This window comes from Arachis hypogaea, chromosome 15 (genome assembly GCF_003086295.3).
Source record: "Arachis hypogaea cultivar Tifrunner chromosome 15, arahy.Tifrunner.gnm2.J5K5, whole genome shotgun sequence".
Lineage (NCBI taxonomy): Eukaryota > Viridiplantae > Streptophyta > Magnoliopsida > Fabales > Fabaceae > Arachis > Arachis hypogaea.
The window spans coordinates 157,544,858-157,558,203 of NC_092050.1; the positions used below are offsets into that span (position 1 = coordinate 157,544,858).

Genomic DNA, 13,346 nt, shown 5'->3' on the forward strand with positions numbered 1-13,346 from the left:
TTTTACATTGGAAAAAAGTTGTGTATAGAAACTTCAATTGTTCATATTGTCATTTTGCATTAGGTATATATGTCTGAAAAGTAATAATTTTATACTTAAAAGGGACTACTTAGATAAAGATGTCCAAAAAATAATAATATATAGAAGTATTTTAGTCATTTTTTATAAAAAATAATATTAATTTAGATCAGTTCAAGATTTGATTCACCATTTTTCGGTCAAATCAATTTGTCTAGCCTAATTTTGACAAAAATAACATGATTTAATCGATTATATGTATTAAATTTTAATTATTAAAAAATATCTTTATAAAAAGACATTTTCAGCGTCTTTATTTAAGTGGCTCCTATATTCAAATAGATATCTAATTTTTGTATATTTTAATTTACAACTATTAATTAATTTGATTATAGTTTTTTACATATTTTCAACTTTTTTTTTTTCCTTATGGCAACTTATGTTCATAACTCGACAAGTTTAATTTAAAATAGTACTAAATTCCGGCGTCAAAAAAGACTTCCAAAGAAGCAGAGAATGACATTTAGAGAGATAAGGTTGAGGAAAAAAGAAACTAACCACATGTTTTTATGGATAATTAGGGCTGTTAAAATGGGCTAAATTCATTGGGCCAGTTTGTTTATCTATTTAAATGGGTTGATTTTGTCTCTAAAATTAAGCCATTTTAAATTTTGGGCTAAACGGGCTGAGCCTGGTTAACCCGTAAAAAATGACAGGTTAAACGGGCTAAACGGGTGGCCTTTTAATTTTTTTTTTACATTTTAAAAAAAAGTAATATTTTTAGTCGATATTTTTCTCAATTTGACCCAAAAATCTAACCCATCAATTAAAAAAATATTATTTTTTAAAGGTTTTTTACCTAAAAATAATATTTTTTGTCAAAATATTTTTTAAAAAATAAAATAAAAAAATAAACGGGTTGGCTCGTTTGACTCACGGCTGACTATAAACGGTCTGAGTTAAAAAATTATAGCCCGCGAATAAAGCGGATTTAAACGGTCCAACCCATTTAACCCACAAATTTAATGGGTCGGACCTAAATGGACCGAGTTAGCCCGTTTGGCAGCCCTGTGGATAACGCTTAGTATAGAGTATTTGGACACCAATGTGCTGTCCAAATTACACTGTTTTATCATTAGTCAGAAAGGGAGGGGAATTGAAGAACATGATGGCTACTGATGCAGAAGAAAATCAAGTAGAACACGGCTCTTGTTATGACAGGCAAAGGGAGCTTAAGCTTCTTGATGAATCAAAAGCAGGTGTGAAGGGCCTTGTTGATGCTGGTTTGTCTAAGATTCCAAGGATCTTCATTCATCACAACCTTAACACATCTTCATCCTCTGCTACCAATAATGATGTTAGTATTCCAGTCATTGACTTGGGATCACTGCATGAACAAGGTAGCTCACGGCATGAGATCATTGAGAAGGTGAAAGATGCTTGTGAGAAATGGGGGTTCTTTCAAGTGGTCAACCATGACATTCCACAGTGTGTTCTGGATGAAATGCTTGATGGGGTGCGCAGATTTCATGAGCAGGATTCTGAGGTGAAGAGAGAATTCTATTCACGTGATGATTCAAAGAGGGTGTTGTACAACACCAACTTTGATTTGTACACAACTCCTGCGGTTAATTGGAGGGATACATTCTCTTGTGTAATGGCTCCAAGGCCTCTTGATCCTCACCAACTCCCTTCAATCTGCAGGTACATATGGTTTCTACTTTCTATTTTCTATTTGTAGAAACAATAGAACAGAACTCCACTATGCTATAGTAGTTAGTTGGTTCCACTCAAATTTTAGCCCATGATATGAATTGTATTATTTATTAGTAAGTTTAGTGTATAAATTAAGGCCAGAAGAGCTGTGCAAACAATTTCTTTAGTGAATCCTGACTCCTGAGTAGTGACTTATCAGTTCATTTGGTCACCACAACTTAATTGACATAATTGCTCCATAATCTTACTAGAGTTTTGTCTCTTCTGGCTATTCATGATTTACATTACTAACTAATGTTTGTTTTTCATGATTGTAAAATCTAATTCCCTTGCAGAGATGTCATAAGTAAGTACACAGAGTATGTTAAGAAATTGGGACTAGTTTTATTTGAATTGCTTTCTGAAGCATTAGGCCTTAATCCCAATTACCTTAAAGACAAAGATTGTGCAGAAGGGCTTTTCATGCTTAATCATTATTACCCTCCTTGTCCTGAACCTGAACTCACTCTGGGAACAAGTGGCCATTGGGATTCTGGCTTCCTCACCCTTCTCCTACAAGATCAAGTTGGTGGACTTCAAATCTTCTATGAAAACCAATGGGTTGATATCACTCCTGTTTCTAATGCTCTCATTATTAACCTTGGTGATATGATGCAGCCATGCAGGTGGTGATTATTTTATCAACTTTTTATAGATATTTTTACATATATGCATATAAAAAAATCAATACCTAAATTAGTCATTATATATTTGTATATAAATGTGTATATTATTTAATTTATTTTTAATATATATTTTATATTTTAACATATATTCTGTTAGAATGACTAATTTTAGTAACTGATTTTTTGTGTGGACATAATATAATTGTTTTACACACTGCTTTATGGCAATGTGAATTAATGTCTCAACATTTTTAACAGCTGATCACAAACAATAAGTTTGTGAGCTCGAAGCACAGAGTTTTGGCTCAAAAAATAGGTCCGCGAGTTTCGGTTGCATGCCTTTTTAGACAGCATCTTGAACCTGAGACTTCAAAAGTATATGGACCAATAAGGGAGTTGGTGACAGAAGAAAATCCTGCAATGTACAAAGATATCACAGTGAAGGAGTTTGTTACGCACTATTATGCAAAAGGACTTAATGGTGTCTCTGCATTAGAACACTTCAAGCTATAATAATAATACATACACACAATTGAGAGTTTCAGCATTTCCTCAAATTGAGTACGAAATAAGAACTCTGAAATCTGTGAAGTTGTGATCATGTCTTCATGATATAGAAAACTATTAAGTTATGTAACAGGCTACTTTTTCGTTTTTTTTCTTCTTTGGTTACAATTGTGACTTGTTACTTAATTTATGCCTAATTTTAGATGCGTTTGTGTTCATTTTTTTTTTTTTTGTATTATTTTATTTGATTTGGAATTTGAGAGAGATGTACTATAAAATTAACCTTGAGAGTTAAATGAAAGCATTATTTAGTCACCAAAAAAAAAAAAAATGAAAGCATTATTTTACTCTATAAAGTGATGAGAATCCTAGTAGTAGTATACTCATTTAGGCAATTGTCTCTGTTCTATTTTTATTTCTTCTTTATAGTACTTGCGCAACTAAATTCAGATTTATCATTAATTAAAATGCTAAAATTATAAGTAGTGTTAATATTATAAGTCTTATTTTACATGAATTTCCAATGTTTAATTAATGTAAAATCTTATAATTTTTTTTTTGTGTAAAAAAATCTTATCTATCTTTTCATGCACTAATTAATCATCTGAATTGCTAACTTACTACATTCACCTTAGAGCACCTACAATGGTGAGTTCCTCTTTTACTTTTTTCTGACACATAGGAACTCTAACCATTGGAGGAGAGAAGGAATGAGTTTCCACACGGGTCTCAAGATGAGGAAGTCCCTCTAAACAGGGACTCAAATTAACCAATAATAATTTGCCATTTAGCAAGTTATTTTAAAAAAATAATAATATAAAATCTAAAATAATTAAATAATTATATTAAATAATAAAATAATAATTAAATTAGTAATAATTATAATAAAAATTATATTAAATAATTATATATTAATTATTTAAATAATAATTAATTAGATTAAATAATTATTAATGATTTATATTAATTATTTATATCATAATTAATATTAAATATTATTTATATTATTATATTAAATTATAATTAATTAAATTTACTTACATTAAAAAATAAATTTAATTTTTACACCTTACAAAATAATTCTTAGTTGAGTTAGTTATTTTTATTTTTAAAATTTAAAATGCTAACGATATTATTAAAATTAGCAATTGTAAACACAAAATTATAAATTAGTGTAATCCCGAATTATATATTGTGTATTATTATTATATATGAATTTATTTAATATTAATATCTTTTAATAGTGAATTATTTTTAAATTTATAAATTTAAATAATATTATTAAAAAAATCAATTACATTAATTTTAAGTATTTTAATTAATTAATTAAGTGGGACTACAACAGGAACTAAAATTAGTTCTTTTTAATGGAGAAGAGAGATACTTTGAGTTCCTATTTACCGTTTATAACGCAAAAACTGATGTGGAGTTACTTTTTCCTACATGATACTATATTTAAAACAGATTCTATTTGGAGTTTGGATCGTCTAAGACTCGCCAATTAAAGCCCACATTGTTTCACCATATTTAAGGGTACGAATCCTGGCAAAAAAAAAAAAAAAGGGGTACGAGTGAATGGGTTGTGTGCATTAATCACATTGATTAAGACATGATAAGATTGTTTTGTAACAGTAATGCATTGTAGCTGTACATTTATATTGATATATCCCAATAAAAAAAATATTCATATATGCTCAATAATGAGAAATAGGAGCCGTATGATTGCAGTTGATTTACATCACATATTTTAGAGTATCTCCAATACTAGTTTTAATTTTAATTTTATTTTAATTTTTATAAAAATATTTGTAAAATTATGTCGTAAATAGTGATTTGAAATTAAAAATAAAATTTTTTATTTAATATTTAATCTTAATTTATTTTAAATTTTATATTATTTTTAATTATTTTATCAAAATAATTATACAAATAACAAATTTTTTTTATTTTTTATTAAGAAGATATCGTATTTCTAAAATAATATTAATTTTATTTTATAAATTAATTCTAATAAAGATTTTAATTCTAAATTAATTTATTTTTAAAAATTATCAAAATTAATACTCTGTTAGAAATACTCTTCATGTCAAATATGTGAGTAGAATTTCTTCATTCTGTCAGGTCACCATAAAGTACTAATGTTACACTATTATTTTATTTGATATATCGAGTCACATGATTTGTATGCAAAACTTTAGCTTCAGCTAGCCTATTTTGACATTGATCTTAACTTCTTTTATATATATGGTCAATGAATGCCCAAAAAGACCCTTGGTTCCTTTGGATATATAAGATTTTTTTATTATTTTAATATTATTATTCTTTTTAAACATTGGATGAGCACGGATAACAAATACTCGATTACCCGTCCGAATCCGAACCGAACTAATTAAATTGGTTCTGAAATCAACGGATAATCGGGTCTAACCCGAACCAAATCGATAATTTTTTTTAGTAATCGGCTCGGGTATTGATTTTGGGGGTACGGAATCCGAACCAACCCGCAAACCCGATCATATATATATATATATATATGACTTTTCCATTACACAATGATTATTCATTATTAATATATTTAGATTTTAATGAGTTTAGTTTCTAATGTATTTGGTGTTTAATATATTTGGATTATTTCTATTGATGTTACATGTTTATTGTACTTGTTGAATTTTTAAAATAAAAATTTGATTTTTTTTATGAATTTTAAATTCCTCAAGTACCCAATTATCCGAATCGAATCAATCCGTTTTTAATCGGTTTGATTTGGTTCGGGTACACATACAAAAAAATACAAATCCGAATCAAACTGAATCAATTACACTTTGATCAGTTCAATTTTAATTTTACCATAAATCCGAATTAAACCAACCCATACTCACCCCTATTAAACAATGTGCTGACACTTAGAAGTGACTCTCTATCGACTATCGAGTATCGACATTAATTGTAGTAGTCCAGATTCATAGTTCTTTTTTTCGTGGTCCCTATTCCCTGATTATACAGATAATTAAATGACACAAAATATAATTCGACTTTAACCCCCCAAAATACGGAGGCCATTTTTTTTTAAATATTATTTAGACTAACCAAGTAAATAGTCAACTTTAAATCAATTAAATCACATAACTTGAAACTTCAATTTTCTTCAAAACCCCGTTCCACATGACATGGCCAATATCAAATCATACGCTCCCACGTCTCGAAGAAGGGTAGTCTCAAATAATGTTTATATATTTTTTATTTCTTATTAACATTTTTATAAAAAAAAGTATATAGACTTAGAAATAATGAAGAAATAAATTAAAAAAGAAAAATATTTTTTTCTATACTTACTGTACTGAAACGACAACATGTTAAATAGAAGACGCGGCGCACATTGTGACCATGCATCATGCATGAGGCACCGTCCTCTTTCTCTTTCTCTGCGCTTCTCTTTTGTTTTCTCCGTTTACTCATCTTTAAATAATAAATATTCATTTAGAGTAAACTATTAAAATAGTGACTCAAAATTTATATAATTGGTAAAAATAATTTTAAAAATTGCTAACGATAAATAAATTTTTAAAATATTTAAAAATACGATAAAAATAAATATTAAATATATATTAAAAAATTTTAATATAATCTTTTTAAATATTATTAAAAAATATTTTTATTCTTAAATTTTGGTAATTTTAGGTGAAATAAATATTTTTAAAGTTTTTTATTGTAAGTGACTATATTTAAAAAAAATTTAGAGATAAGATTTTGTTTTATATTTTTTGTGTATTTTCTAAATATTTATTCAAATATTGTTATAAAAATTCAGATCAATTGGATAAATTTTTTACTAAATAAAAAATATTTTGTCTTTTATAAAAAATATAATATTTATTGATTATTTTTATTATATTTTTAAATTATTTAAAAGTTATTTTTATATTTTGTCATAATATCTTTTAAGAGCGTTGTTGTCAACATTTGAATCTTTTTCAACACGAATTAACAATTAACTCATAATTATTATTACTGAAGTTTATTTTTTATAAAAAAATATAAAATTAATTAGCATTCATTAGAATAATTTATCATATTTTAATATTTATTATAAAATATTATATTTTTATAATTTCAATTCTTTTGACACCTATAAATATCAATATATATTAAATCATATTACATATAATTTAACTACACACAAATCTTTTTCTATTACTCTCTTCTATCATTTCTAACATTTCTTTATCTATCCAAAAAATTGGCGGTGATATAGAAGGGAAATGGATCCTCTCCATTTTTTTTTGTTATTGGAGAGAATAAAGTGTAATCTCCCACCTTTAATTCTACAAGTGGACCAGAAATAAATGTGAGAGAGAATGCAATGAAAGATGAGATCTTTCATTGAATACCATCCAGTTTTTTTTCCACTGGAAAGGATCCACTCCCTTATAAAAGTAATCTAGAGAGAATATATATAGCATCATTTCATACCATCCCTACTTATTGGACGACATAGCTTATTGGGAAGGGAGAGGAATTAATTAACATGGTGGTCACTAATAACCAGGAAGATGGAGGATATGATAGGTTCAAGGAGTTAAAGCTTCTTGATGAAACAAAAGAAGGTGTGAAGGGTCTTGTTGATGCTGGTTTGACTAAACTTCCAAAGATCTTCATTCACGACAACCTTACCACTTGTTCCTCTCATCATGTCGGTGCTAATATTCCAGTCATTGACTTGGGATCACTGCATGAACAAGGTAACTCATTATCAAGGCATGAGATCGTTGAGAAAGTGAAAGATGCGTGTGAGAAATGGGGGTTCTTTCAGGTGGTCAACCATGACATTCCAAAGAGTGTATTGGATGAAATGCTTGATGGAGTGGGTAGATTTCATGAGCAGGATTCTGAAGCAAAGAAAGAATTCTATTCACGTGATATATCAAAAAGAGTGTATTTTCTGACCAACTTTGATTTGTATACAGCTCCATCAACTAATTGGAGGGACACTCTTCATTGTGCATTATCCCCTGCCCCTTTTGATCCCAACCAACTTCCCTCTGTTTGCAGGTATTTCTATAACTCTCTGGTTAATTGGTAATAGCCGAATAGGCTTTTCTTTACTGTAAAAAAAAATATCTTTATATGAAGTTATTTAACGGTTTTTAGTTTTATTTTCATACAAAAATATTTTTGTTAAAGTATTTATTTTATATCATATTATATATTTTATAATTTTAGTAAGATTTTTTACTTTTAGTTTTGTCTAATTATTTTTAATTTAATTTAGTCACGATTTTTTTTATGTATTTTTTGGGCCGATAAACGGGCTAGCCCAGTCCATTTAGACTCGATCAATCTAAACTCACGAGTTAAACAGATTAGTTCGTTTAAATTCGTTTTATTCACGAATTATAATTTTTTAGTCTGGACTGTTTATAGCCAGTCCGATAGGTTAAAAACGGACTAACTTTTTTATTTTTGTGTTTTATCTTTTAAAAAATATTTTGACAAAAAAATTATTTTTAGGTCAAAGATCTTAAACAAATAGTATTTTTTTTTTTTAGTTGACAGATAGGGTTTTTTGTTTAGATCAAAAGATATAATGGCTAGAAATATTAAATTTTTTTTAAGTGTAAAAAATTTAAATGGTCTACCTATTTAGTCCGTGAACCAGGCTGTTTAACCAAAATTTAAATGTGATTAATTTTAGAGATAAAGTCTGCTCTGAGCTAGTCCAATGAATTTAATCTATTTTAATACATCTATATATTTTAATGAAAAATGTTTTATAGAAATTTTTATAATATTTTAAAATAGATTTTCATATCAATGATTAATATGAAGTAAATTTATTACTTGTAGAGATATAATGATGGAGTACTCAAACAATGTGAAGAGATTGGGACTAACTCTGTTTGAGTTGCTATCCGAAGCATTAGGCCTTAAGCCTAGTTACTTTAAGGATATAGATTGTGCAGAAGGGCTTTTCATGCTTGCCCATTATTTCCCATCTTGCCCTCAGCCAGAACTCACCTTAGGGTCAAGTGGCCACTGGGATTGCAGCTTCCTTACAGTTCTTCTTCAAGATCAAGTTGGTGGCCTTCAAATCTTTCATGAAAACCAGTGGATCGATATCAAACCTGTCCCTGGTGCTTTGATCATCAATGTGGGTGATATGATGCAGGTAATAAGCTCATCAATTATCTTATTAGGAGAATACATGTATCCTTCTAACCGTTTTTTTTTAATTGACTTTTTTTTTGAGAAGTGAAATTTTGTGGCTTGTAACCATCAATTAGTCATCCTTAATATTTTTAATAGTGTGAGATTATATATAATGCTATGAGATTATTCACTTTTCTTTTAATGATTAAGTGTTAACTAAATTTTAATAAAAATGCTAGTCCCACTTTTCTCTTTTTTTTTTCAACGGTAAATAAGTGTGGTTTTTATGGTTAAACTACTCACATGAAGTTTTATGTAAATATAATAATTAAAATTTAATTTAAATAAATATTATATTAAATAATTTAATTAAATATATCAAATCATACTATTATTTTTATACGAAAATATCTTTTTTGAATAGTCATTTAAAAATAATTTATATTGATAAAGAAAAACAAATTGTTTCATAAATATTTACAAATGATGGTAATTTTTTTAGTTGACTAAAATGAACAGTAAATAAAAAAATTGGTGTAATTTTTATGTTCATAAATCATAATATATTAATAAATGAATTTGCTTTTAGAGGATTCAAATCCTATAACTAATGCTTCATATATATTGGAAGAAAAATAATTATGAAAGATAATTAGAATAGATAGCAAAACTCTATCTTTGCATATTAAGTCATGTGTGGAATTTTATTGCATTACTTCAAAACTAATGTACCTATTAAAAAAGAGGGCTAAATGATATTATCTAACGTCAAATTTTATATCTTGTTATTTTTTGCAGCTGATCACAAATAATAAATTTGTGAGCTCTAAACATAGAGTTTTGGCTCCTAAAATAGGTCCACGAGTTTCAGTAGCATGTTTCTTCAGACAAGATCATCCACCCGAGACTTTTAAGGTGTATGGACCAATAAAAGAGTTGTTGACCGAAGAAAATCCTCCAATCTACAAAAATATCACAGTAAATGACTTGATTACATACCAAGATTCCATAGGGCTAAACGGTGTTTCAGCACTAGAACATTTCAAGTTGTAAACTATTAAGAATTTGAGTAGAAAATACAATAGGCTGATGCAAGTTATGCAAATCTGGTTTGGAGTGTGTTAAAGTGATGAGAGATTCTAAATTACTGTATTTGAGTTTGAATTTGTTTTTTTTTTTCTCTAATAAATTCATGTTGAAATGCTTTTGATGTAATACATATCTAGTATGAAATAAAAGCTAAGTTGAGTGTTGGTTAAATAATTCAGGTATTTGTGACAAAAATTGTTCATATAAAGAAATTTATCTTAAATAAAGAAAGTGGTCCATCATTTGTACCATACGTAGCATCATTGTCGACTTGTCGTATATATGGCACGTTAATAACCACATGACAAGCCAAGTTATCGATAAGATTTCATAGCATGCTAAAATATTATTTTGCGTAACAAGAGCAAGTGAAGACGAATATAACAGTTATAGTGGAAATTGATTCTTTTGAGATTTGCCACAATATAATGCCTAACTAAAAAGCAGAAAGTTCAATCTTATACTACTTGTTTAGGTGTTAAAAATTGTCTAAGACACACATACATTGGTAGATCTTACATTAACCGTTTTTTTTCAAAATTATATATCAAAGACAATTTCAATATGATTTCAATCCTCTGTATCTCCACTTTCTAGAGATATTAAAGGGACTAAAACTTTGTGTTTTATAACTAAAATTTTAGTTTCCGTCTCTAATTATTAAACATAATACTAAGTATTAATCTTCCCATCTCAGTCCCAAAAAATAAATGCAGCCTAATAATTAACACGATTGTCATTCAACAGAAACTAAACTTTGTGACTTTTAATTGATACATACAAATTACTTAACCAACACGAGGCTTAGGGTTTTTATTTCATATACTACATAAATACCCAAGCTATGGCATTTGGACATACATGAACTTATTATTATTAGATAGAAAACCAATTATTTGACATTCATTCATATAAGACACATGCTAATTCAGAATCTCTTATCACTTCTTTAAGGGAGTGGATCCTCTCCAGTGAAGAAAAAATTGGATGATGTCAACTCTGATCTCTCATCTTTCATTACTTTCTCTCTCATATTTAATTTTGGCCTCACTTATAAAGTTAATGGTAAGAAATCACACTGCATTTCCTCAAGTGTTAAAAAAACTGGAGAGGATCCATTTCCCTTCTTCAACACATACACTCCAAATAAAACAAACTTGCATGACTTTCAGCCAGTTTCTCTTCAAATTCTTCATGCATGCTTTACAATGCAACTTGAAGTGTTCTAGTGCCTTGACACCATTTAGCCCTATGGAGCCTTGGTATGTAATCAAGTCATTTACGGTTATATCCTTATAGATTGGAGAGTTTTCTTCTCTCAACAACTCCTTTATTGGTCCATAAACCTTGAAAGTCCCAGGAGGATGATCTTGCCTGAAAAAGCATGCTACCGAAACTCGCGGACCTACTTTTGGAGCCAGAACTCTGTCTAGAGCTCACAAACTTATCATTTCTGATTAGCTGTTAAGAATGATGACCAAACATACATAAAGTTGTTACTTACGTAATTAATGTCATTAATATTAATTAAGTATACATCTCCTTTAATTTAGATAATTGATGAATTGAACTTACTTGCATCATATCACCCACATTGATGATCAAAGCACCAGGGACAGGTGTGATATCAAGCCATTGGTTTTCATGGAAGACTCGGAGGCCACCAACTTGGTCTTGAAGAAGAACTGTGAGGAAGCTAGTATCCCAATGGCCACTTGCCCCTAAAGTCAGTTCTGGCTGAGGGCAACTGGGTTTGAGTCCTAATGCTTCAGAAAGCAATTCAAATAGAGTTAGGCCTAGTTTCTTGACTCTGTTTGAGTATTCCATCATTATATCTCTGCAAGTAATAAATTGATTTCACATTAGTAAGAGAGAAAGTTAGTAACCCTTGATCAATATTTGAAAAGTTACTAATACTAGAAATCATATAAAGGGAAGAGGATAAGCGAGAGAAAACTAAAGAAAGTTAGAAGTGAAAGTTTATTAAAATAAGAAAAGTAATACAAGTGAAGTTTACCTATCAAATTCGTACGTTTAGACCATTTTTTTAAGTATTGAATTTAAAATTATTTTTACTGATGCAATAATATATAATTAGATAAGGAAAAGTCTAGGGGCCAGCAACTTTGTTAAATTCTGGTCAGCATGTAACTAGAAAAAAAAAGTGAACCATTGGATTAAATCTCACACCATTAAAACCATTATTGATGGCTATTTGATGGCTACAAATCACAAAAGTTGCTGCCCCCTAGCATTCCTCGTTAGATAATTATATAAAACTCTTTTACACTGCATGAAACTGAAATTCTGCACAATGTTATCAAATTCGTAAAATCTAGCTAAATTTAAACCATAAAATTTTATTGTTACTCACTAGAAAGTAGTACAAAAGTACCTGCAAACAGAGGGAAGTTGGTGAGGATCAAAAGGGGCAGGGGACAATGCACAATGAAGGGTAACCCTTCAATTAGTTGATGGAGCTGTATACAAATCAAAGTTGGTCAGAAATACACTCTTTTTGATATATCACGTGAATAGAATTCTTTCTTTGCTTCAGAATCCTGCTCAAGCATTTCATCCAACACCCTCTTTGGAATGTCATGGTTGACCACCTGAAAGCACCCCCATTTCTCACACGCATCTTTCACTTTCTCAACGATCTCATGCCTTGATGATGAGTTACCTTGTTCATGCAGTGATCCCAAGTCAATGACTGGAATATTAGCACTGACATAATGAGAGGAACAAGTGTTAAGGTTGTCGTGAATGAAGATCCTTGGAAGCTTAGTCAAACCAGCATCAGCAAGACCCTTCACACCACCTTTGGTCTCATCAAGAAGCCTTAACTCCTTCTACCTATCATAACCAGATTCATCAGTGCCAGCCATGTTCCACTCCATAAAAAAAAGGCTGCTATTTCAAGACTTCAGTGTTTAGTAGGAATCGCATGTAATGTTATTTTGCCTTGATTGCCTAGCGGAGTTCTTAATTATAATATCTGATATCAATTCTTGGACAAGGTATGAGTGCAATCAGTTATAGGTACATGAAAGTCAACTTTATTTGATTATTAAAACATACATAATCCAATATTAGAAAGTGGTTAAGATTTGATGGCAACCCTAAAAACAGTTTAAGGTGTGATAAATATTTTTTTATGGCTGACAGTTTATCACACGAGATATTTTCATCTTAAACTTCCAA

The 13,346-nt window shown here is 29.1% G+C and overlaps 2 protein-coding genes and 1 long non-coding RNA gene across 3 annotated transcripts; 2 read left to right on the top strand and 1 right to left on the bottom strand.

Annotated features, from left to right (window-relative positions):
• The first annotated feature begins 17 nt into the window (after nucleotides 1-17).
• LOC112751746 (deacetoxyvindoline 4-hydroxylase) lies at nucleotides 18-3,124 on the top strand. The gene is made up of 3 exons (XM_025800974.3): nucleotides 18-1,722; nucleotides 2,070-2,399; nucleotides 2,658-3,124. Exons 1-3 carry the CDS (start codon nucleotides 1,124-1,126, stop codon nucleotides 2,659-2,661), a joined length of 933 nt encoding a protein of 310 aa, XP_025656759.2. The 5' UTR covers nucleotides 18-1,123; the 3' UTR covers nucleotides 2,662-3,124.
• Nucleotides 3,125-7,157: 4,033 nt separating this feature from the next.
• Nucleotides 7,158-10,313, top strand: LOC112751748 (1-aminocyclopropane-1-carboxylate oxidase homolog 1). The gene is made up of 3 exons (XM_025800975.3): nucleotides 7,158-7,955; nucleotides 8,751-9,072; nucleotides 9,852-10,313. The coding sequence occupies exons 1-3, from the start codon at nucleotides 7,432-7,434 to the stop codon at nucleotides 10,104-10,106; spliced, it is 1,101 nt and encodes a 366-aa protein (XP_025656760.1). The 5' UTR covers nucleotides 7,158-7,431; the 3' UTR covers nucleotides 10,107-10,313.
• A 679-nt stretch (nucleotides 10,314-10,992) lies between these two features.
• LOC112751747 (uncharacterized) lies at nucleotides 10,993-13,110 on the bottom strand. The gene is made up of 3 exons (XR_011872896.1): nucleotides 12,538-13,110; nucleotides 11,718-11,979; nucleotides 10,993-11,603 (listed from the first exon to the last, which is right to left on the bottom strand). It is a non-coding gene; the product is annotated as an uncharacterized lncRNA (long non-coding RNA).
• Between the last annotated feature and the right edge of the window lie 236 nt (nucleotides 13,111-13,346).

Coding starts and splice junctions, on each gene's coding strand:
- LOC112751746 (XM_025800974.3), top strand. CDS start 1,124: ATGTGCTGTCCAAATTACACTGTTTTATCATTAGTCAGAAAGGGAGGG. Junction 1,723..2,069: donor CAACTCCCTTCAATCTGCAG/GTACATATGGTT, acceptor ATTCCCTTGCAG/AGATGTCATAAGTAAGTACA.
- LOC112751748 (XM_025800975.3), top strand. CDS start 7,432: ATGGTGGTCACTAATAACCAGGAAGATGGAGGATATGATAGGTTCAAG. Junction 7,956..8,750: donor CAACTTCCCTCTGTTTGCAG/GTATTTCTATAA, acceptor TATTACTTGTAG/AGATATAATGATGGAGTACT. Junction 9,073..9,851: donor ATGTGGGTGATATGATGCAG/GTAATAAGCTCA, acceptor TATTTTTTGCAG/CTGATCACAAATAATAAATT.